The sequence below is a fragment of the Phodopus roborovskii genome, unplaced genomic scaffold (assembly GCF_943737965.1).
Source record: "Phodopus roborovskii unplaced genomic scaffold, PHOROB, whole genome shotgun sequence".
Taxonomy (NCBI): Eukaryota; Metazoa; Chordata; class Mammalia; order Rodentia; family Cricetidae; genus Phodopus; species Phodopus roborovskii.
Window position 1 is genome coordinate 1,166,443 of NW_026126515.1, and position 25,868 is coordinate 1,192,310.

A 25,868-nucleotide genomic window follows, 5' to 3' on the forward strand; every position below is an offset into this window, starting at 1 on the left:
GCTTTCTGCCAAAAGTAAACTGAATACCCAAAGAACAGTGGCTTGAACAAAATGGGTTCATTTTTCTCACATGTAAAGATCTGGGTTAGCTGTTCAGTGATGACAGGGACCTAAGGCTGGTTTATTTTAGGCATCTGTATCCATTCTGTGCTTAAGTTACTAGGAAGAGAAAGGACTAGCCACACTTTTTATCAGTAAAATAATCCTTTGAAAATGTCTGTCTGTCTGTCTATCTATCATCTGTCTATCTTTGAGGCAGTGTTCCTGGAACTCACTATGTAGTTCAGGCTGACCTTGAACTTTTCCTGCCTTTGCCTCCTGAGAGCTGGGATTAAAGGTGAGCACCACCATGCCTCCCTCCCCAATGAAAGGATACCTGCTTTTTTCATCTTCTTATCTGCAGATGTTTTCTTAGGCAGATTTCTCACTGGACCACTTCTCTGTGGGAATATGGGAAAATGAGGGCAAAGGTTATCTAGCAATCATGATGAGTTGTGAGAACTTGTTTATACTGCTGCTTCAATAAAAGAGAGACTCATAGCATCAGGAACCGGAAGTGGGTTGGGCTGGTAAGTTGCAGTGTTTAACCATAGCTTTGATTGTTTAAAGATTTAGAGAAGAGATAGATCAGGAAATAGGCTCAAAAGGAATTTGAGAGACTCCAGAGATGCTGAGTTGTAGATACCCTCTTCTGGATAATTTGGGAAAATGCCTGTTTTTATTTGTTTTACCTATTAGACATCTGCTTAAAAAACAGCAGTCTTAGATGCCATATTTTTATGTGCACCTTGACAATATGGGTAAGTAAATAATCCACTGACCCAGATCTATATTCCAGCCTATGGAAATCTGGCAACTATGAAAATTCCTATACATATGGATGGAATAAGCATTATGCTATGTTTATTGATGACAAGTAGGAAAAGAAGGACTTGGTAGCAACAGTGAGAGATGCAGCTGACTTTAGCATGAAGAGTTCTTTTTAGGGAGCTTCACTGGCTGGGAAGGGATCTTGTCTTAAGCTGCAGAAAGAATTTTAATGTGAGTCAGCATGTAGCAGCATTGGGATTTATTAGAGCAAGGAGATAATGCATTCTTTAGACTTGAGAGGGCAGGGAGAAACCCCTAAGCCGCCTCCTAACAATAGCTGTTTGTATGATTTGTGGCTTGTGGTGTTACATTGTTCAAAGTATGTCATTTATAACCAGGGCCAAAGATGAACTCAGTTTAAAAATTAAGTCAAAGGAAAGAGCTGTTTGCTTATTTCTCTTATCTTAAGGAATTCATTTTAAATGTGAAATAGTGGGGTGGTTGATAGTGCATTGTTCAGGTTTATGGCTGAGGAGGGTTAAACCCAAAGGTCACGCATGCTTTGCCTTAAGCGTGGTTCATTAGTGGTGTGAACATTCTTGTTTCTGATACATCTCAGTAACAATATTATCTCTGTAGGCATTCTTTATAGCTATTTTATTTATTCATTCTAGTTTTTTATTCTGTCAAGATTGTGTGCATGCAGTTGCAAGTACACATACATGAGTACCTGTGCTGGTTTGTGTGTGTGTGTGTGTGTGTGTGTGTGTGTGTGTGTGTGTGTGTGTTGATGTGCATGTGTACCCCAGAGGGCAAACAACCTTGCGTGCCACTCCTCAGGCGCTATCTACCCCCTTTAAAAAATTATATTTATGGGTATTTGCCTGTGTGTATGCTTATCACTTGTGTGCCTGATGCCTTATGAGGTCAGAAGAGGGTATTGGATCCCCTGGAACTAGAGTTACAGATGGGTGTGAACTGCCATGTGGGTGCTGGGAATGGAACTTGGGTCAAGTGGAAGAGCAGTAAATTCTCTTAACCACTGAACCACCCCCATTTTTTTCATTGAAAAATGCCTCCCCAACTTTGAGATTATAAGGCTGTGCTGTCACTCCTGCCTTTTTTAAAAACATGAGTTAGGAGGGTTGAACCCAGAACCTCATGTTTGTAATGCAAGCATTTACCGACTGAGCTATCACCTGGCTCTTCCTTTTGTTTTTGACTCAGTCTTGTTGTATAGCTCAGGTTGCCTCCTCCTTCTCTCTTTATTGTGCTGGGATTAAGGCCTTGAGCAGCCCCAGCTCTTAGTCTTTTGTAGCTCTTCAGTTCTGCTGTTATAGTGCAAAAAGAAAAAAAGAAAAAAAGAAAAGAAAAACTGTAATAGGAGGTGAACAAATAAGGTGTTCAAATAAGACTTTACTGACAACAACAGATTATTTTCTGGTTTTGGTCTATAGTAAATAGTGTTTGACAACCTCTATTTACCTATTTAAATACATTTATAAGATTACAATTAGCTGTTTCTGCGGGCTTTAGTAATGCAATCATCTATATAATTTCTAGTCTTTTGTTAGTGATTTACATGCCTAGTAATTAAACATTTAAAAATTTTCTGTGTATGAGTGCTTGCCTGCATGTGTATATCTGTATGACATGTCCATGGTGCCCACAGAGGCCAGAAGAGGGTGTCGTAAGTTACAGAAGGCTGTGGTCTTTCATGAGGGGTCTGGGTTGGAACTGAATCTTTTGGAAGAACAGTGAGTGCTCTTAACTGCTGAGCCATCTCTCCAGCCCCTTTCTTAGTAATCTCTGAATTGCTTGTTAGATACTGTTATTTTAGATGCTGGAATTACAGATACAGCTTTAAAGCATTAGATTTTTTGTTTTAATACTAGTAAGATTATTTTGGTCACTTTAAAGCTGTCCCTTCACATTTGTTACAGCAGCTCTCACGCGGTGTTTGAGACTGAGTAAGCCTCTGAGGACTCCACCAGTTGCCTAGGGTGTAATGAGGTCTCTGCACTCCTTGTTGACGTGGGAACTTGCACTGTTCTCATTCCGCGTGAGTGCTGGGAAGTGTTTAGTCTCTGTGTTGTCCCCTGGTCCCTCCTGAGTAGTTTCCTTCCATGCATTATGCGTGTTAGTTCTGGAGTGTACCCATCCACAGGTCCCCGCCAGACCTCACACCTCCGCTTTTCTGCACTTGAGTTCTACCAGCTTGGCCTTCCCAAACTCTGATCTCATCTTCTCCACTCAGGTTCCACCAGACTCATTTTGGCTTCCCTTTTTTGTTTTGTAGAATGGAAAGTGCCTCTGGTGTGAGCCTGGAGCACACTTCAGGTTCTTTTATTAGTTTCCTTTCTCATGAGGGTCACAGTTTTGAACTATTGTTCAGTGTGTGAAACTGTTATTTCAGATATTTTGTCTGCTTTTCTAGTTGTTGATGCTATCAGGGCAATTCCCAAGCCAGTTAATCTTTTGTGTACAGAAGTAAAAATCTCCCTATTATTTTATCTTGAATCCATTCCACACTGGCTTTATCTCCTAGCCCTATATTGAAATTGATTTTCAAAACTTTATTTAACTCAGAGCCATATGTTGCTTAATGGTGATGGTATGGTCTGAGAACTGCATCGTGAGACAGTTTGTCCTGTGATTGCATTAGAGTGTACTTACTCATGTGCTCATCATGGATATGGCCTCTGTATACAGTCAAGAGACATGGTGAGCAGAGACAATGTGAAGCCACTGCATTGCGTTCTATTGAACTTGAAAATGCTGTAATTTCAATTGCTAGCAGGGTAAACACAATCAGAGACACAGCTGTCCATTGTAATTACCAAGTGTTATATATTGTGCATAATTATATATTTCTGTGCTCTTATATGACTGATAACATAGTAAGCTTGTCTACACCGATATTACTATAAGCCTGTGAATAATGCATGGTCGCTGTGGCATCACTAGGAAGTGGGATCTTTTCAGCCCGGTCATGGACCCACCATGTGTTTGGTCATGTAGCACTGTTGATTGCTGTTGACTGTCCTCTTGAACGTTGTTCTCTTTAGTTGGCTTCCTAGCAGGAGTCAGTCTCTCTTGAATTGATTCCTATCCTCTGACTACTTCTTTAATCTGTGCTGCTGGAACTTCAGTTTTCAGCTTCTAAGCCTTGGAGAACCCTAGAACTCAGTTTTGGGATCTTGTTTCTCCTTTATCTGTCCCAATCTCTGTTATCCAATCTCATGTTTTTAACAAGTTTCTTGATTGACAGAAGGGTCGTGGGCTCATGTTCTTCGCTTTCCCACAATCCCCATATTCATATACATTTGCCACTTGATATAATAGCATGTTATAGTTATGTTTACCTATGTAGATAACTTGATGTACCTGAAGATGAATTCTGGATTACCCCATAAACACACACACACACACACACACACACACACACACACACACACACACACACACAGGAGGAATACCAATAAAGAAAATCCTGATTGATTGAGTCTCCATTTTTCTAGTTATTCATCTAATTAATCAAATTCTTCCTGCTCCCCCTTTGAATAATGCTTTAAATCCAGGTTCTTCTAATCATCTGAGGTATTATTTCCCTAGGTCAGGTCACCATTGTGATGGTGCAGTACTAGCTCATCTTGTATGGATTGCAGTACTAGCTCATCTTGCTTTCACTCTTGCTCCTTCTATAGCCTTTTCTTCATTTGACATCTTGAGCAAACGTGTGAGCATGTGTGTGTGTGTGTGTGTGTATTCACGCACACCTGATTGTTGAGGGTAGAGGATGATGTTGGTGTTGATGTAAGTGTCGATGTATCATTCTTCCCCTTATTTCTTTGAGACATGGTTTCTCACTGAATTTGGAGCTAGGCTAGCAACCATCAAGCCTCAGTCATTCTCCAATCTATGTTTCCATAGTGGAGATTTGAACTCAGGTTCTGATGATTGTATAGAGGCACTCCTATCTGCTGAGCCATCTCCCCAGATGCTGGAGCACTCTTAAAATAAGAGAGATTTATTTATTATTTTGTATCTTATGTGTATGAATGTTTTGCCTGCATATATGCAGGAGCAATGTGTGCCTGACACCACAGAGGCCAGAAGAGAGTGGCAGACCCCCCCAGATCTGGGGTTAAGGATGGTTTTGAGCCATCCTTGTTAGGAAATGAATTTCATCTTCTGAAAGAGTAGCAAGTGCTTTGTAGCACCATCCCCCACAGCAGTCTTTTTATTTTTAATTTTTAAGGAAACCTATGTGGGATGTGGTGGCTGAATGGGTAAGGTAAAAAGAAAACCTGATCGTGTCAGTTCTGCTCCCAGACGTCTCATTTTTTTCTTAATAAACTCCAAACGGATGACCATAGATCTGAGATTCTGAGGGGACCCTGGTCTCCGGCTAGCTGGCGTTCCCCTTTTAATCTTTCTGTGCTCCCTGTGTCCCAGCTACATTATCCTTTTCACTGTGCAGCGATGTGAGGGATCTTACCTGCTTAGTTCTGTTCTTCCAGACAGCACGTTGTTCGCTTTCTCATCTTTAAGCCTTTGCTCAAATGTCTGGATGACTCTGCATGAAATCCCACTTGCTTTCACCTTTCTCTCATCGTACTTCAGTGTTCTCTAGAGCACTGTAGCTGGCCTCTGATATGTTTATTTGCTTTTCTCTCCTTCTGGAGTGTCTTAGATAAAACACATGTCCAAAAAAAGCAACTTGAGGAGGGAAGGGTTTATTGGGCTTACATTTCCACATCGATGTTCATTATCAAAGAAAGTCAGGACAGGAACTCAAACAGGGCAGGAACCTGGAGGCTGGAACTGATGCAGAGGCCATACTGTCTTGCCATGGCTTGCTCAGCCTGCTTTCTTATGGAACCCAGGACCAACAGCCCAGGAATGGCAATACCCACAAAAGGCTGGGCTGTCCCCCATCAATCACTAAGAAAATGCTCTCTACAGGCTGGCCTACAGCCCAATCATATGGAGGCATTTTCTCAATCGAGGTTTCCTCCTCTTAGATGACTATAGTTTGTCAAGTTGACATAAATCTAGCCAGCACATGGAGAATGTAACTTTCTTTCTCCCTGATGTTACTCATTTCCTTTTTGGGGCGATGTTGTAATACCATATGCTCAGTACTTACAGTAGTGCCTGGCACATTGTGTACATCCCCAGTAAATCTTGAATGAATGAATTTTCTTTTCTTTTATTATTTTTTGTTTTTTGAGACAGGGTTTCTCTGTGTAGTCCTGGTTGTCCTGGAACTCACCCTGGCTGGCTTCAAATGCACAGAGATCCACCTGCCTCTTCCTCCCAAGTGCTGGGATTAAAGATGCACCCCACCATGCCTGACTGAATGAATAATTTTAAATGAATCTTTTCAAAGGAATGCTTTTTTTTAATTAGAAAATAGCCAGTAGGTGGCACTATCTTCAAGCTTCCGGTGATGATGTTGGAGGAAAAGATAGGTTTTTCTGTTACTTGGCCTGAAAAACAAGGTCTTGTGAAGAAGATTGTCATAGGATACTACTGGGATTAATACCAGGCATGTAGAACACATTTATACTTAGCTTTGATTTATATTTTTTAAAAACTTTTCCTAAAATAAAAGTCGTCTGGAGAGACCTATAGAAAATTGGAACATATTGGTTGGTATGTTGCTGACTATTCCCTATAGTTATTCAGCACGGCAACTGTGAGCAACAGTAGCTCCTGCCCATGTAATAACTGAGTGCTGAACTTACTGCGTAGTCGCATCATCATCATAAAAAGTACGTGTTTCTAGCAAACCTTCCCAATTTGCTCATCTCCCATGACCAATGGCACATCATTTCTTCCTTGCTTTCTGTTCTCCCCCCTTTAGTCCCTGTGCTTTCCTCCCTTCCTGTCTGTCTTTCCTTAGCCCCCCTGCCTCTGTCTAGCAGTCCTCACTTGAATACCTCTTTAAGTAGTATTTTTTCTCTTGAAGCATTTTGAATCTCTTCTTATTGAACTAAATTATTTACTTTTCAGCTTACTGAAAATACACTTAAAATGTTGACTGTCTTTATTTTTTCTCTACTTTTTTCCTGTTTTAGGCCCAACCCCCCTTGCTTCTGATTATAGCTGTTTAAAGGGTTTGTTTTGTTTATTTTGCTTAAAGATCTCAGCCTCGTCTCAGAACCCTTTAACTGTTTGGACGCTGATCTTTTGTACTTCTGTGTCTCTAACTTGAACATGGAATATGGGGTGGCTTAGTGTTTACAGTTTCTGTTCCAGGTCCCCAGGATGACCACATAGGGCTGACAAATGTCATTTTAAGTGGGATACAGTTATTCTCAAGAGTTTTGTTTTTGACTTTTAAATCCTATACATTTGTAATTTTTACTAATGCCCTCTGTGCTTCATTCTGCTAAGTGATGATGTAATTTCTGTTCTAATTTATCACTCTTTACTTGAGCTGCCCTGGATTATATTAGATTTTGCCCTGGGGTATGAATTCAGTTATAGAAAATAATTTTGTTTACTGAGAAGTAACTGAGTATCATTCACTTGTTTAAATAATACTTTTATGTATACCAAGGAACTACTAGATATCACTATATTTTAATTGGGAAAACATTTTTCTAGAGTGAGACATGCCAACTTAGATATAAGTTATCATTAGTTTAATATACTATATTAATTTAGATAGATTTTGTTCATTGAAGCAGCTGAAAACTTTTTCTGATTTTTAAGTATACTAACATAGCTGCTAGACAAAAATGTTACTTGTAAACATATTATTTCCAGAAAATGAAATCTTGGAGACGTTGTTGCTTGTTGGAAGTTGGGTGAGACCCAGAAGCCTTGCTAGAGTCTGTTCTGACAGCTGACCTCTGCTAATTCACACAGGGGGCGCCTGGTGCACGCCAGGCTTCTGTGTGCAGCCTTTGGCCTGCACCTGACAATGGGACAGTCAGGAATTTCCCAGATAGCATGTGATGGAGGCTCACCAGTGTGACTTTTAAGCATTCACTGTTTTCTTTTGTGTTTCTCTCCCCTTTCTCCACAGACTGGTCGAGATCGCAGAATCCCGTTTTCCACTCTATTTTAACACTGAAGAAAAACTGCTTCTGATGAGCAGTAAAGTTTATCTTCACCGGGAACTCAGCTGTGAGGGTGTTCTGCAGAGGTAGGCAGTTTCAGATTTTGATATTTCATAGTGCTTTGAGGGTTTCTTCTCCTCCTTCTCCTTCTCCTTCTCCTTCTCCTCCTTCTCTCTCTTTTCTGAGTAAAGGAATTCTTATGTAAGAGAATTAAGGAAATAATTATTTCTTTACTCTTTATTTGTTGTAGTTTTTTTGAAATGTTTCTTTAAAATGGAAAGACATTTAAAATGAATATTTTAGCATCTAAGTGGTTCATTAACTCTGTGTTGTTTTGTTAGCATATTACCTCAAAGTGTAGCAGCTTAATAGAACAGATATCTATTTTCTGGGGGCCTCTGGGAGTGGCTTAGCTGGTTTTCCAGGACGGCAGTTGACTCATGGCTCAGTGGGCCTGGCACCTGTTTCCAACCTCACTTCCGCTTTCTTACATGTGGCGGTGGTAGTCTTTGTGCCTACTGTCTAGAGTGAGAACACCACTGTCGTCAAAAGCTTTTGTCTCACAGACCAACTCTTGCATCACATGGGAGGGAGGTCACATACACACAGGGAGGGTATATTTATATAAAGATGTGACATCCCAGGAAATGGGAACAAGAGGCAGCCATTTTGGAGGCAGGCTACCACAAGTAGTCTTACTTTAAAGTTACAGCTTTTATTGTATTGTAGGACAACATGAAAACACTGCCTATTTCCATAAGGATGCAATATGATAGGAGTGCTGGGCTGAACTAAGTTCTATGTGCCTTTTTTTTTTTTTTTTTAAAGATTTATTTATTATGTATAGAGTTCTGTCTGCATGCATCCCTGAAGGCCAGAAGAGGGCACCGGATCTCACTACAGATGGTTGTGAGCCATCATGTAATTGATAGGGATTGAACTCAGGACCTTTGAAGAAGCAGCCAGTGCTCTTAACTTTGGAGCCATTTCTCCAGCCATATGTGATGAATTTTATGGTCACTACTATAACTTAGGGAAGAATGTGTGTGTATATGCATGTGTGTGTGCATGTATATATATGTGTGTGTGTGTGTGTGTGTGTGTGTGTGTGTGTGTGTGTGTGTGTGTTACTAGGATTGAACCAAGGATCCAGTGTATGTCAGGCAATACTCTGCCAAAGAGCTGCATCTTAGCCATTCTTAAATTTTTTACTTTGAGACAGGGTCATGCTACATTACTCAGTGTGACTTTGTACTCCCACTATAGTCCAGTAGCCTTTAGCTTGCAAACTTCTTTCTTCAGCTTCCTGAATAGTGAGGACTACAGATCTGTGTCACCAGACCTGGCTTACTGTTTTAAAGCTGATTAATCTTTGTAATGCCACAGTATTGTTGTTGTTTTAGATTTATTTATTTTATATTTTATGAGTGTTTGTCTGCATGTTTGTATGTATATCACTTGCATGCCTGATGCCCTTGCAGGTTGGAAGAGGGGGTGCTATCTGCTAGAACTAGATTTACAGATGCATGTGACCACCATGTGGGTACTGGCAACCAAATGCCAGTTGCAAGAGCAACAAGTATTCTTAACCACTGAGCCATCTCTCCAGCTCCTTCACTCTGTTTTAACAACTTACATCTGGGCAGTTACTGACAGATCTTCGTTGTTAAGCCTGCCCAGTTTTCAGAGTTCTAACTCCAGCATGGCTTTCCCTCTCCCCACTTTCTCTCTCTTTGCTGGGTACTAACAGAAATCCCAATCATGTTTGTTGTCAAACTCCAGGCTTCTCACTGTTTTCTCTGACTCTCCCTTCCCTTCACAGATGCTTGCAGATCTCCATTTCTGACCCTACCCCAAAGGGCATGATGCTGTCTCTTCTCCCCTAACTCCTTCCTCCCAGAAGCTGCCAGGATTTACAGCTTGCCCAGCCAGTGGTTACCTTTTCTCTCAAACCTTAATATAATGTTCTTCCATCTTCCTCCTGTAAAGAAAGACACATAAATAAAATTATGTCTTAAATTTGTTCACTATTTTACAAATTATATTTTCTCAGGCTCGAATCTTTGGAAGAAGAGATTATTTCCAAGGGAGTCAAACTTGTGATTGTTGACTCCATTGCTTCTGTGGTCAGAAAGGAGTTTGATCCTCAGCTTCAGGGCAACATCAAAGAAAGGAACAAGTTTTTGGCCAAACAAGCATCCTTACTGAAGTACCTGGCTGAGGAATTCTCACTCCCAGTAAGTGTTCTCTTTTCCTTCTTTTCTCTTAAGGTCATGACCTCACAATATTGAGTAATAAACTCAAAGAAGACTAGTAAGCAGGCGACCTTTTAGAGTCTGATTGCTATAGCAGACAGCTCTGGTTTCGTAAGTTACTCTGCCTGCTGAGATTATGTCTTCTTTATAACGTGACGTTGGGGCACATTGACGTGTTTTTGACAGTTCCCATCACCACTTTCTTTATTCTTTCTTGTTGTTTACTCATTCTGGATGCTTTCTATTGCATCTGTCATGCTGAAATTACTACTAAGCAGTACAGCTCACCAACTTGCCTGCGTCTATTTCTGTGAACTTTCTTTGTAGTGGTAGTGTATCTTGTTGATTTTGTAAATTAAATCTTTTAGGCTTTGTTCAGGTTACTGTGTTTTGGTTTGCTTCCAGTGGGCAGAGGTCAACCATTAGTGGAAATGCCAGTGAGAAAACTTTAAAAAAGAGCTGTTGAAATGGCTTTCTATTGTGAGCACGGTGATCAGGACGTCTGGGGGGGGGGGAGATTGTCCCGGTTTGGGGTGCATGATGGACAACTCAGAAAGGCATATTAGGTTCCACCCCACTCTGCTGCCTGTGGGAGGGCTGAACTTATTCCACAGCCCAAGGAGCACTGAGTATTGTTAGGCTTTCCTTTGTTTTTTTTCAGACAGTCTTGCTGTCCAACCCTGGCTGTCCTCTCCAGACCTTCCTGCTTTGCCTTGGTGCTGGGGTTACGGGTGTGGGTTACCAAACCCTGCCGGGCTTTTCAGGTTCAGCTATGTCCCATCCAGACAAGGCAACTCTTTAACCTGAGATAAATTTTGTTTGAGACTTTATAATTTTCATTTGTTTTGGGCAAATTAAAATCTTGGGTCTTTGTATCATAAATGATACATACAAATTACGTGAGCCACAATGCAGCTTTTCATTTGTAAAGCCAAGCAGGAAGTCTGGGAAAAGAAATCATACATGTACGTTCTACATATTTAATGGCTCTAGAACTCATACTTTGGGCAGGGCAGTGGTGGCACACAACTTTAATCCCAGCACCTGGGAGGCAGAGGCAGGTGGATCACTGTGAGTTCAAGGCCAGCCTGGTCTATAGAGTGAGTTCTAGGACAGCCAGGGCTACACAGAGAAACTTTGTCTTAAAAAACCAACTCCCCCCCCAAAAAAAACCCACCACCACCACCAACAACAACAAAAAATACTTTCATACTTTGGATGAAAATCAGTTACTACAAGTTTATCTTGAGATTAAAAATTTTCAGTTGAATGGAAATTTAAGATTAGTTGCACACTTATTTTATTAATTTAATGTTGCTTGACCTAAGAGCCTGTGTAAAATGTAAAAATTCACTTTTTAAAACTTGTTTAGAAATAGCAACTATAGGCTGATACTTTGCAATTTACTAAGGTAATTTATCTTTCTGAGTAAGGAAAAGGACTTTACTTTTCTTTGTTTTCAGCAGAGCCCCCTGAAACACCAGATACTCATTGTCTGTATTCTGAAAGAACATGGGCATGAGTGTGATCTGATGTATGCACCGTGATTTGTCAGTCCCTCATCTAGATCCTTCTCCCTAGGCCCAATACTTAGGGTCTGATGCTACTTCAAGCACAACCATTATCTTATGGCGTTAGGAGGTGCAGCACATCCCTTTAATCCCAGGAGGCAGAGGCAGGCGGCTCTCTCATGAGTTCAAGGCAAGCCTCATCGACATGGTGAATTCCAGACCAGACAAGGCTATACAGTAAGAGTCTTGTCAAAAAAAAAAAAAAAAAAAAAAAAAAAAAAAAGGAGGAAACATAGGAATCTAATGATTTCTTGTATTGTTTCAAGGCACTGGCTCCCTTCTTTTTACCATTTAAGGAAGTTTTATTAGAGCAAGAATTTTATAATTCAAATTGTGTTTCTGTGCTCAATTTCATTCCGTAATACAGAATGGATAGCCCAAGCTATTCCACATTAAAGAATTGCAAACTCAAAGAAAGGAATGCTTGACATTTTTGTACTTTGCTGAAAATTATTTTTTACGGTCTATAAAACATTAATTTGTTTTTATATTTTACCTTATTTTAAAACTCAAGTAATCCAGGAGTAACATTGTTTGCTAGACCTGGCATTTGCTCAGTACATAAAGTTCAAAGTTTCCTTTCCTTTTAAAATTTATTTTATATTTTGCAATTGTTTTCATAATATTAAAACTTTCAATGTTTAGATATTTTTCTTTTCTTATTTGTTTCTTTATTGTGGTCCCTGATCAAATTTAGTCATTTGAAACCCTTTTGGCACTGTTCACTGCTTTCTGGACAGCCTCTTTTGCTTGATGTACTTGTAGTGTGGCTATGGTGTCGTCAGCCTTTGAGTCGAGAGGCTCGGAGACTTCAATGTGAAGGAATTCTACAGCCTGCTGTTCATGTCAGGAACCATTAACTGCTTCCCTGTTGGCATCTGCACCCCTTTGAGAGCAGCAGCAAATATTGGGTGAACGGCTATTTCCTCTTACTCAGCCCATGCACCCTACTGCTGCAGATATTCTCTCGAACCCCCATTGCTGATTCCAGTGTTATTACCACAGAAATATGATGAAATATGAGTAATACTTCATAACAAATATACATAGGAAATAAATCACCAGGTGTGCTGCATTTGTAATCACTACAATGCTGTACAAATAATTACAGCTAAGTTAGTGGTATAGATGATAACTTGATAGGTTTATATGTTTATAATGTACATATATTCACCTATGTTATAGCTTCTTTTGATTTTAACATCCATATAGTTAATGCGATGACTCAGTTTTTTTGAGCTACTAGTGAACCTTTTACTTGGGAAGGGTGACATCATTTGGTCCTCATGTGGACATGAATGTGTTTATATTTTAATTCTGTTATGGCTCTTGTCTACCTATCGTAGTCATTGACTATCAAAGAAGTTCTAAGTGACACCACTCTACTGGAAAACCCCATATTATTATGTTATGGAGGATCTGAGTTATAAAATTAAACATTCTCGGGAGAGAATTTTATAGACTTGAATACATTAAGACTGTGGTTTGAGAAGCACAGTTGCAGAAGTCTGGTGGAGTTTTTCTCTCTGAAGCTTTGGGGAGCTTGGAGGCATGCTGCTATGGGGAACTTTAGTCTTTAAAGGGTGTTGATGATGGTAGTGGAAAAAGTAGTAGATTCTGAAACTGTTTATAGATGTGCTGTGGAAATAATATGAGAAAAGAATTTAGATGTCGCCTTCTAAAGTCAGTGATGACTATGGTTTTATTGCCTGCTCGTTGCTAACAAAGCAATAATTTCACATGGTGAATTGTGTAGGTTAAGATAGGGTATTCTTGTGAAAAGTAGTTGTTAGACAGTTCACAGGAGCCTTCCCCCTTTCTGTTTTTCAGATGATACTGAAAGTAGGTGTATCTTATTTTCACCTATAGTTGTGAAAATTTAGTTTATTCTAGGACATGGCCATAGCCATTTTTTCCTATGGTTGCCCTCTGTGGGAATATGCATCGCTCTAATTTATTGCTTATCAAGGTTTCTTTTGAAATAGTAACATCCATTTTTATGATTAAAACTTTAGAAAAATGAATGAAAATATATGTAGGATCATCACCAAGAAGAAACTGTTTCTGTTTTAAGTAAAGAAAACACAATATGATTAAATATTTTATTATTTTCCCTCAAATTAATCTGACCTAACTTTATATAGGCCAGAATTTATCTTTTATTTTAGCTTCAGCTGTCTCATCATGTAAGGTAGGTTTAATCTTTAAGATCATACCTTATCACTGAAATAAATAAATACTAAATAATTAAATTAGTGGGCAGTGTATTAAAATAATTAAGATTTTGTTAATTGCAAAATTCTCGACGATGGTGATGGCAGGCCACGCTTTTAATCCCAGTACCCAGGAGGCAGAGACAGGCATATCTGTGTGAGATCAAGGCCAGCTTGATCTACAGAGCAAGTTCCAGAACAGGCTCCAAAGCTAAAGAGAAATCCTGTTTCAAAAAACAAACAAACAAAAACAACAACAATAAAAATTCTCATTTTGTTTCTGACTTGTGACATAGATTTATGTGCCCACTTTTGCCATTTAGTCCTTTTATGAATGTTCAGAGCTTACTCTTTTTTAGGATAGTCTCATGAAATTCCTCTATGACATAGAAATCACAGATCTTCATCGTATTAAAATATGGGAGTCGTTCACACTGTGTATCTTTATTGTGTGACTTTTCTGGAAGTCAGACCTTTTGGGTTTGGTCTGACCATTCATATGAGTCACTGAGAGCAAACACCTCAGATTCTGAGGGGAGGAGTGCTCTGTGGGGCCTTCTGTTTGCTCACACTGGAGACCTTGATATTTCAACTACACTTGCTCCAGGGGCCTTCAACTCACCGGGTTGTAAGGCTTTATTTTATCAGCTAATGAAATCCTAGAAATCTTTACTTTCTTTTGTGGAGCTTTCCCTGATATGGGAAACTTTGTCAACTAAAGTCAGAAGCTAGAAACAGCATACAGGTTAATGTGTAGGTGATTGACAAGGTAGCATTGGTGTGTCCGAAGAGGTGGGATGAATCAGTGAGGAAAGGGTTAACTCTGCTGGCTTGAGTTGCTCAAATCCTGCTCTTTTCCAGAAAAAGTATTGCTTTGGGCCTGATCCTTGTCTGGGTCCTGGGAGATGAGTTCCAAGGCCTGGGAATATTCTACCTAGCAAGTGTTTTTGTAGGTGTGAGGGTTGAGGCCACAGGTACCAATTTGTTCACATTGTGAACAATGTGGTTTGTGGTAAGCATTGGTTTTGTTCTTGGGATTAGAGTGAGGTCATTTAAGTGGTGCTGCGTACCTCCTGATTGACCCCTAATAAAAATGCTGGACACAAAGTCTTGAGCTAATGTCTCTGATTAAAACCACTCCCCGCATTTGCCCTGTGTCATTGCTGAGATGGTTAAGGACATCCTTGCCGCAGCACTGGGAGAGGACACTGGGAGCTTCTACCTGGTTTCCCTGGGCATTGTCATGCTTTTTGCTGTTTCCACCTGTCTGTGTCTCTCAAAAGTCGTAACCGAGGAAAGGGAAAGGAAAGGACAAAGAGAGAGGCAGCCTTATAGCTGTGACATCTTTTCTGAGCTTGTTTTTTTTTTTAGAACTATTTTTATTTTTGTATACTGACAGTATCTAATTTTATGTATTGCTGAGATTCAAAGTGATGTTATGATAGTTTTAATGGTAACTGCTTAAGACTGGCAAGATTTAGCTAAAAGTATTCCAAGTGTAATTCATTAGTTTTGATGAATTACTGTGATGTACTTTGTATGATGGTAGGAGGGGCTGGGAGAAGAGAACTCTGTATTCTTTTTGCAACTTTATGATGAATCTAAAATTATTGCAAAATGGACAGTGTTAAAAAGGAGGTAAAATGGGTGGTTTTCTTTGCCATAGTTGGCCTGCAGACTCATAAAAACTGTTATGGTTGTGTCTGGAGAAGGGGATGTGTGCATTTGAGGTACTGGCTCTCCTCCCTTTGGCCATCTGGTTCTATAGATATTATCTGTTACCTCATTATTTTTAACACTGTTTTTTTTTTTACCTTTCAGCAAATCCTCCTGGTTTCATCTCCATGATAAATTTAGTGCCTGGTTACTTCAACCACCTCAGTCAGTCTTACCTCCCTGGGTCCTAGTAGAGTGCAGCATTGGCCTTTTCTAGTTTGACTTTTCTTTGATGACATGAAGTTATTAATTATGAAAGCTTGGTCTTTACCTTAGGCTTTCCCCCAGCTAGCCCTTATAACTTAAATTAACCTGTCTCTATTAATCTACATTTTGCCACGTGACTTGATCACCTCTCTGTACTGTTAGTTCTACTTCTTTAGAGTCTTGCCTGTATCTCTCCACTTCTCTTCTCCCCACAATTCTCTCTCTCACCGGAAGCCCTGCCTATCCTCTCCTGTACATCTATTGGCCACTGAGCTCTTTATTAAACCAATCAGAAGGTCCCTTGTGCAGAGACACATGTCTACAGTATACAAAAAGACTATCTATCCCACAACAGCTTTGGATTTAGATGTTAATTTGAGTGATAGCCCATTTTTGCTGATATTAAGACCTTGGGCAAGTGTGTATCCTGGCTCTGACTCTTAGTTTTCCTGTTTGAAAGTGGGCATAATATCTGACTTGTAAGGGTGTGGGGAGTAAATGAGATGTCTGTAATGTTCTTCACCCAATACTTGGCGAATTTGTGAAAGGCAGCTGTTAATTATTAATATTAGGAATTACCTCATTCCAAATGCTTTGTATACTTTCTGCCCTAATATTTGTAAGATATGTGATACCTTCATTTCTGTCACTGGGGCTACAGATTACACAGAGAAAATAATGGGAAAGTGTTGACCTTTATTTCCCTATCAAACCCTTTCTAATGTCTAGCCCTGGCCCATACTGTGTCTTCCTAATCCAGAAAGGGAATGTTCTTTTGGAGGTAGGCACTTGTTAAACTGATGAATGCACCTGTAATTGTAAAGTTACTTTGCTGAGAAGAGGTTAGAAATGAAAGTAAGTTGCTGTCCTAGTGTTGCCCTGCACTTATCACCTAGTCCCCCATGAGCTGTATGTTTTCCAGTTGAAGATCTTAAGCCTGTGGCTGAGTGACAACCTTTAGTTTTCCAGTGAGAACAGGGATATAGTGAAATGAGGTGACTTACCCAAGACGGTTTTGGATAATCGAGTAATGTTATTTACCACTTGTAGCACGAATCTTTATTCAGTATCTAGTTGGTTCGCTTCTGAGTTTACTGCATAGGTAATGGTATGATACAGATCAGTGCAATGGAACTTTCTCCGAATCATTGTGTGGTATCATGTATAATTAAAGTATCGTCTATAACTACAGGCAGAGAACGTATGTGTCTTCTTGTTAGGTATACCTGTAATTAGGTCAGACTATTGCTGGATTGCATTTCTGATAAGGCACTCAGGAACATCCTTCCTTCTGACTCCAGCATATTCCTCCTGTTTTGCCCTTTTCTATGCATGTAGACTGTTGGTCTACCTCTGCTTTTAACTGGCTCCACTTTCCATTATGGTACAAACATTATGAACTTCTCTTTGGGACTTAAATGATTTATTTGCCTTACAATATCATTTAACCTTTAGTGTGTTTGTGTCTGAGCCCCTGAAAACAGGACTGTGCCCTCGCCATAGATACCTTGAAAAATGTCTCATATTAAGAAGGTGTCCAATACATATTTGTAGACTATTTTATACTTTTAATTATACAACTTCTGAAATGAATATTTAATTAAATGCTTATTTAATTCCTATGCTATTTGAAAGGACTACACTCTAGTATTGTTTTTAAAGTATACAAAATCACCTGTAAGCTAGGGCTTGGTGTTGCCATAGTTTTTGTTTGTTTGTTTGTTTTTTTTTAAACAGTTGACCATAGAGGTTGATTGATGATTGGAAGCTCTGTTCCTCCAATTCCTTGAGCTGTTCAAAGTCCTGTGAGATGTCATTGCAATTTTATATTAAAAGTGGTATGGTATGAATTCATCATCTGTGCTCTGTAGAGTGCTAAGAATGCCCTACTTCTAAAGCAGGCAACAAAACAAAGTCAAATGGGACTATATCAAACTTAAAACTTCTGCCCCACAAATGAAATAGTCATCAATGATCTGAAATGCAAACTATGAGAAGGGGAAGTATTTGGAAATCATATATCTGACAAAGAGGTAATTAATATTCACAATGTGTAAAGAGATCCTATACCTCAATAGCAAAGCCTGGATAACAACAAAAAACAAGCTGTTTAAAAACTGGCTTAAAGACCTGAGTAGATGTTCCTCAAAGGACTCACATAGCCCAGTGTGATGGCACAGCCTGTAATCGCAGCACTTGGGAGCTGAAAGCAGGAAGACTCAGTTTAAGGCCTGTTTTGGCAATCTCAGGATCTCAGAGTGATACCTGTATTCCCATGTTCGCTGTAGCATCATCTCCTAAAACAGAGCCATGGGAGCAGTCTAAATGTTCACTCATACATGAACAGATAAAGAAAATTTGGTATAGACACATGATGGAATATTATTCAATATTAAAAAGAAATCCTACAATTAGTGGTAACATATGTGAATGTGGAGGACACTGTGCTAAATTAAGTAAGCCAAGCATAGAACACATATTCCATTTACATGTGGAATATAAAGTAGTCAAACTCTTAGAAACAGAAAGGTGATTGCCAGAGCTGGAAGGGCTGGAAGTATTGGTCAAAGGTGCCAATTTCCAGATATTAGATATGAATCAGTCCCGGAGGTGTGTACATAACCCACTGTCTGAGTTAATAACATTGTCTTCTATCCTTGAGAGTTGGCTAAGGGTCAGTCTTAAGTTTTTATTACATACACAGCAAATAGTGGAGGGAAAGTTTAGAACTAATGAATGTATTGAGTATAATAATTATGGAAATATTTTCATGATAATACATAATAGTTGTGGTTTAAAAGTGTTTCTCACTAGGCTGAAAAGATAGCTCAGTGGTTAATAGCACTGGCTGATCCTCTAGAGGACAGGGGTTCAATTCCCAGCACCCACATGGCAACTCACAATTGTCTGTCATCCTCACACAGACATACATGCAGGCAAAACACCAATGAACATAAAATAAAAAGATTTTCTTCAAGTGCAACTTAGATACTTTAAAATAGAGCACATTAAAAGTTACATAGTTCTCGTTTGAACAGTTTGCTCCCCCTTTGCCTTCTGTTACTAAATTTTTCATGTGTCTGTGTGAGTGTACAGTGTATGAATTCATGTGCATGGTGGTGCACACAGCTGTGTGTGTGCAGAGGTCAGAGTTTTATGACTCCCTGCCTTACTCCCTTGAGACAGTCTCTAACTAACCCTGTAGTTGCAATTGTTGGCTGGCCAGCAAGCCCCAGCAATTCTCTTGTTCCCTCTCTTACTATGAAGTGGGTTACTGGCAAGTATGTGACCCCACCCTGCTTTTATGTGGGTTCTAGGGATTTGAACTCATGGCAACATGTTGCACAACAACAGTTCTTGCCTGCCAAACCATTTCCCGATCCTTATTTATTTATTTATTTTTGGTGCTGGGAGTTGAACCCAGGATATTATATGTGCAAGCTAGTATCTCACCACTGAGCAACATCCTGTCTCCTGCTCTTTGCTTTTCTTTGATAGAGAAAGAGATAATCTTATCAATTCACATTTCCTTGTTTTCATTCTGATTGTCAATTGGGAAATGTTATATATATATTTTTTTTCCTTGAGTTTTCAAGACAGGGTTTCTCTGTGTAACTTTGGAGACTGACCTGGAACTAGCTCTTGTAGTCTAGGCTGGTCTTGAACTCACAGAGATATGCCTGCCTCTGCCTCCCAAGTGCTGGGCTTAAAGGCATGTGCCACCACCGTCAAGTGGATTTTGGTATTCTTAAAACAAAAATGGTGAATGTTTATAAGAACTTAAATCGTGTGATAAATATGTTGCCTTAAAATAATTTCTAAATGATTTGACTTTGTGCCCCCCTTAGAGCTCACTTGAGACCTAGAAGGCCTCCTAACATCCTGTTGTGAGGCTTCATGGAAACCCAGTATATGCTGTGGGTATGCAGAAGATGTTTCACTTCTGTGGTTTGTCAGATATAGCCAATAAAATGGCCTACTTGGGAATTTAACTTAAAACTCCTAGGGACTTAAAACAAGATCATTTTTATAGTCAGCATGACTCAAAGGAGTTTTCACACACACACACACACACACACACACACACACACACACACACACACACACACATTTATGCTGTATATGTGAGGAAGGAATAGTTATGACCTGAACTGGATAAGTAATATCCACAGTTTAGGGATAAAAATATGGTTGTGTGTATGTGTGAGTGTGTGTGAATCAGAGAGAGAGAGAGATAGAGAGAGAGAGAGAGAAAGATTGTGCACCTGTGTGAGTGTGCTTGTGCATGAGTGTGAGGTGTGTGTGTATCAGAGTTCATCCTTCAGTGTTGTTTCTCAGGAACAACCCACTGTATTTTTTGAGACATACTCTTTCACTGGCCTGGGGCTGGGCTGAATATGGACTGTCCAGCCAAAAGTATATTATTTTAAAGAAATTATTATAGTATGAAGCTTTTTTTATGTTTCCAGTTTGAAGCCGCCAAAGTTAGTTCATTTCTTAGGTCATATTATAATTATTTGCTTTTGTTACTCTGTATGATCTTTAGCTTAGTCTACAGGGACATCTGGTAACATGGGATGGACTGCTTGGTGGTTTGGGAAGTAACAGATCTCTGTCCACATTTCTCTTCCAGTCTTTGGGAACCACAGTTTGATGTTCAAGGATTTCATAGCAACAGCATGGTGTGTTAGAAGAGAATTTGAGGTCAGAAAATAAGTGTCTCACTAGCAAATGTTAGACCTGGCTGTATGACACTGCTCTATGTATGATCAATTTTCTTTTCTGATACTTGTCCTATTAATGTAGGAAGGGATCTAGTTTCTCTATCATAATGCCTAATATTATTAGTAATATTTATAGATGAATAATAATAATTTAATATGTTGCTGGATTACTAAATTTATTTTTGTTTTTTTACAGTTTATAAATTACTTCATGTATGATTTTATAAGAAGATATGTTTATATATAGTTTTAAAAGAGTAAGAATATTATGTGTATGTGAGTGTTCCTTTGTTGATTGGTGCTCATCATGTGTGTGCAGGCACCTGTGAAGACAAGAAGAGGGTGTTAGATCCTTGGAACTGAGGTCACAGGGATTGTGAGCTGCCCCATGTGGTTCTGGGAACTGAACTCAAGTCTCTTGGAAGAGCAACAGTGCTCTTAACTGCTGTTCCATCTCTCCAGCCTGCCTTCCTCCCCCTCCCCCCTTTTAAAGCACTGGATGGCCTAGAATTCACTATGTGTGTTAAATTGTCTTCGGGTTTGTGGCACCCTTCTTGCATCTACCTCCTGAGTTCTAGGATTAGAGTCATGAATCACCATTTTTGAAGAAACTTCTTTGAAAAGATACTCTGCCTCAGTTTTATATATATATATATATATATATATATATATATATATATATATATGTGTGTGTGTGTGTGTGTGTGTATTACTATTTACAATTAATCTATTACTATATATGTATATACATATACATATATAGTAATAAACTAGTATGGATTATTTTCAGCTTTAATTATTTGATTGATGGATTATAATTTCCTAAACTTAGAGAATATACTTAATACATTTTATTCAGAGTTTTGAAGTGTTATGTGACTACTATTGATATTTCTTTAAAAACAACTTCTAATAGTTATAAATGATCAAAAGTAGTTGGTCCTAGTGCCATTTTTGAGGACTGTAATGAGGTTCTTTTTTTTTTTTTTTTTTTTACTAAGAGTATGATTGCCATCTAGTAATAATTCAGTGCATTTATTTAAAAATAAATATTTAGCATTTATGTTTATAGAGTGCTCTGTGATTGCTTAATTAGCCTGAACCAGTGTTTATCTCTGTAAATGTCTGGCAAGTGCTTGTGTGAGCCAGCTTTGGGCAAGATTTCCAGTCAGCATTTGGAGAGCTTTCACTCTGAAGTTAGCTGATATTAGTCTGTATATTGCAGATTCTTCAAAGTATATTTGATTTTTTTTTTTAACTCTACCAACATTGTTTTGGAGAAATTCTGAAATGTTACCATTCTAGATGATGACAAATGCTTTGTCTTAATTTGCTTTCTGTTACTATAACTGAATGCCACAGGTTAAGTAATTTATAACGAATAAAGATTTTCTCAGCTTGTGGTTCAGGAGGCTGGGCATTCCAAAAACATGGCTTCAGCAACTGCTGAAGGCCGTCTTGATTCCCCACAGTGTGCTGTGTGAAACCTGGTGTCTAACATCTAAACCTTTGGAGATACATTTAAACCTTGTTAGCTGTTGTATTATTTTAGAAACTCACATCTTCTGGGACCTAAAATTTCTTAGAAAAATGTAGCCCAAATATTTCCCTTTATAACTTGGCATTTTAGAGCATACACCATCAAAGTCATTTTGTATTGCAATGGTTAATAATGACCAATGGCAGGCTATAGAATCACACAGGAGACAGACCACTGGGCATGTCTATGAAAGCTTCTATATTGAGTACATGTGGATAGCACCTTTCCCTGGGCTGAGGTCACAGGCTGAATAAACAGCAGAAAAGTGATCCAAACACCAACATTCATCTTGTACCAATCTTTGTTGTTATCTCTCTCTCAAGTTTAGTTTTTCAAGACAGGGTTTCTCTGTGTAGCCCTGGCTGTCCTGGACCAGGCTGGCCTCAAACTTGGAGATCTGCCTGCCTCTGCCTCCAAATGCTGGGATTAAAGGTGTACACCACCACCAGGCTGTTCTTTGTTTTCTTGATGATAGCTATTGTGGAACGTTACTTTAACTAGGCAAAGATGGGTTCCATTTGTTTATGTTGTATTTGTTTAATTATGAAAAGATGTGTTGCTGTTTCCCCTTGCCTGCCTGAGGTACCTGATTTGGTCTAATAAAAAGCTGAATGGCCAATAGGTGGCAGGAGAGGGATAGGTGGGGCTGGCAGGCAGAGAGAATGAATAGAAGGAAATCTAGGCTCAAGAAGAGAAGAAGGAGAGAATGAGGGGGAGAGAGAATAAGAGAGGCAGAGACACCAGGGGCCTGAAGCCAGGCAGCTGCCAGCCAGACACAAGACTCAGTGAAAGTAAGACATACAGCAAGAAAGGGAAAACGCCCCGAGGCAAATATAGGTCATGAGAAACAGGTTAATTTAAAAGATTTAGCCAGAAATGAGCCTAAGCTAAGTCCAGCATTCAAAACTAATGGGATGATATGGAATTTCACTTAAGTTTTGATTTGCATTTCCCTGGTGTCTAACCTCCAATTTCTGAGTTTTTTTTTTTTTTTGTTTGTTTGTTTTGTTTTTTTAAATACTTTGTGGGTCTTAATCTCTTGTGAGAGGGATAGGTGGCCAAGATTTTCTTACTTTGCATAGGCTGTTTCTTCACTTTGTTGTTTCTTTTTCTGTGCAGGAGCCTTTTGATTCAATGCAGTCCTAATTGTCAGTTCCTGCTATAGGACTCTTGGAGTCCTGTTCAAAACACATTGCCTGTATCGCGATGTATTTTACCTTTAATTTTAGCTTAAACACAAAAAATATTGGTAGATACAGACACCAAGAGCTCTGTAGAATCCTCAGTGGCTTTTGAAGGACATAGACATTGGAACTAAAGAGTTTGAGTGCTCCTGCTCCAGAGGATAGATGGGAGAGTCTAACATTGGAAAAACAAACGTTTACTACAATAACCCAGAGATGAGGGGACAACAACTCCAGCTAGAGTACCAAGTGAAAGGGGGCACAAGATGCATAGCTATCCTATAGATGTTGAAGACTGAAGATAGTGATAATATCCAGTGTCAGTTGTGGTGTGAGGAGTGGAAACTGCTAGAGAGTGTGTAACCTCTCACCGGTCCTTCCGGGGGAACAGCTCGGCACAGTTTACCTCAGGCTGTAAAAATGGACCTCCCTGGAACGCAGGCTTCCTTTGTAATGAGTGAGGATACAGTTTTATGGATACAAACTTGTAATGAATGGTAGTGTCTGTCAGCAGATCCTGATTCAATGGGTTGCATTCATTCCTTGGAATGTTGTGTATGCAGTAATAATGAGGCTGATGGATTTTTTTTTTTTACGATGTACACACTGCATTTAAAAAGCCATTTGCATAATATGGTTTCTCTATTACCCATTTGGCATGTATTGGTTTAAGGTTTATGCTTTGAAGTACCTCTTTTGTAAAACCTCAGGCCAACCAATAAGTATAATGTTTAGAAAATTAATTTTCCCCTCAACCATTTTAACCTTTGTCCTGTTTTTAAATTGTAGGTCAAGATATCCACAATAGACATTGCGCTTTTATGAATATAAGTATAACGAACATTAAAAGGCACTGTGTGACAACACTTTTAGAAATGATAGTTGCTGCATGTTTGTCTAAAGTTTCAGGCTCTATGGATATTTAAAGATGCATCATCTTTCAGGGAGGGAATGGTAAGTGAATTAATTGTTGGTTAAAAACAATTTAGAAAGCTAATGCCCTGCTTAGCTGTTCCCCTTAGCTCTTTGTCATCACTTGCTTTTGAATTTTTATGGCCAAGGTTGATAATATGCAAATTTTCATCTTATTAGATTGATGTACCATGTTTGTGCAGTGATTTGTACTAATTATCAGTTACATTCAGGTTGAAAATCATAGACCCACATCCAAAGAAAGTCTTGTTCAGTAATATATCATGCTTTGAAATAAGAGCTCTCTCTTTACCATGGTAGTGCTGAATCCTTGGGGAATGGTGATTCCAACTTGCAGACTGCTTGCACTCCTTTACATTATAATTACTAGGTCTTAAAGTGTGTCTGGTCAACCAGCTAATTATGCCTGGGATGTTTGCCTTTATGTTGTGAGTGAACAGGGAGCTTTTTACTGAGGAACTACATGCCCGAACCTCTGTGTGGTAGAGCAGCATTCTTGAACCCATCTTTCTTTTTTCCTCTTTTCATCTCCTCGCCTTGCCTCCACTTCTTGAGCTTATGTGGTTCTGGAGCCCGAATCCTGGACTTTGTGAAAGCTAGGCAGACATTCCCCAGACGGAGATATATCCCTAGTCACACAATTGTATATTTGGTTTTCCTTTCAAAAGGGCCTCTGATGTAGTTTATCTGAAACTATTTTTTGTTTCAGTTAAACAGATGATGTTTGGCATTGATGACATATGTGCCTAAAGTATCTTTTAGAGGTTTTCCTTTATAAGATGTTCTTATAATTTTAAATAATTTTAAAACCATCTTTATGTCACCAGGCATTGGTGGTGCATGCCTTTAGACCCAGCACTCAGGAGGCAGAGGCAGGTGGGTCTCTGTAAGTTCAAGGACAGCCTGGTCTACAGAGAGAGTTCTAGGACAGGCTCCAAAACAATACAGAGAAACCCTGTCTCAAAAAAACAAAAACCAAACCAAAACAAAACAAATCAAAAAACCATCTTTATTTTGTGGAGCTGGGAATAGACAAGTGTTCTGATTCTGAGCTACATCCCTGTTTGCCTTTTGAGACAGTATAATGTTATGCAGTTTAGTTTGACCTTGTACCCACTGTGTCATTTGCTATGGCCTTGATCTTGGGGTCCTCTTTTTCTGTGCTTCCCAATGATGGAATCGCATGCCTGTGCTGTTGTGTCTGACATAAAAGCAGCCTTCCCATGCCATAAAATCCATTTTAGGAGGACATTTTGCCTCTGTGGAAAGATTGTTAGATTTCAGACCACTCCACACATTACTGATCTTTTATTTATACTTCTAAAACAGGCATTTATTTATTGCTTTATTGTTAGATAACTATAGTCTTGTTACTATTGCTATCTTTGTTGTATTGTAATTTTAAATATTTTGAAATAAGTTTCCTAAGTGGCTGGGGCTACAGATGTAGCCTTCTTTGATATTTTGACAGAGTATTTTGAAATTATTTCAACAGTTGTACTGTACATGTTGGTATTATTTGGACTGCTGTGGATCAATCCCAGGGATTCATTTAAGTGGTAGTCAAGGATCGGTCCCTTATGAATCAGCTTCAGCATACTATTGTATGAGTTTGAATAGATGAAGGAACGAAAGCCTC

General features: G+C 39.1%; 1 protein-coding gene across 1 annotated transcript in view; it reads left to right on the forward strand.

Annotated features, from left to right (window-relative positions):
• The window catches only part of Rad51b (RAD51 paralog B), a 514,113-nt gene that overhangs the window by 21,751 nt on the left and 466,494 nt on the right, over positions 1-25,868 (forward strand). The window contains exons 6-7 of the mRNA XM_051196216.1: positions 7,853-7,972; positions 9,940-10,123. Of these exons, the coding sequence (XP_051052173.1) occupies positions 7,853-7,972; positions 9,940-10,123 (304 nt within the window). The remainder of the gene's footprint in view (positions 1-7,852; positions 7,973-9,939; positions 10,124-25,868) is intronic.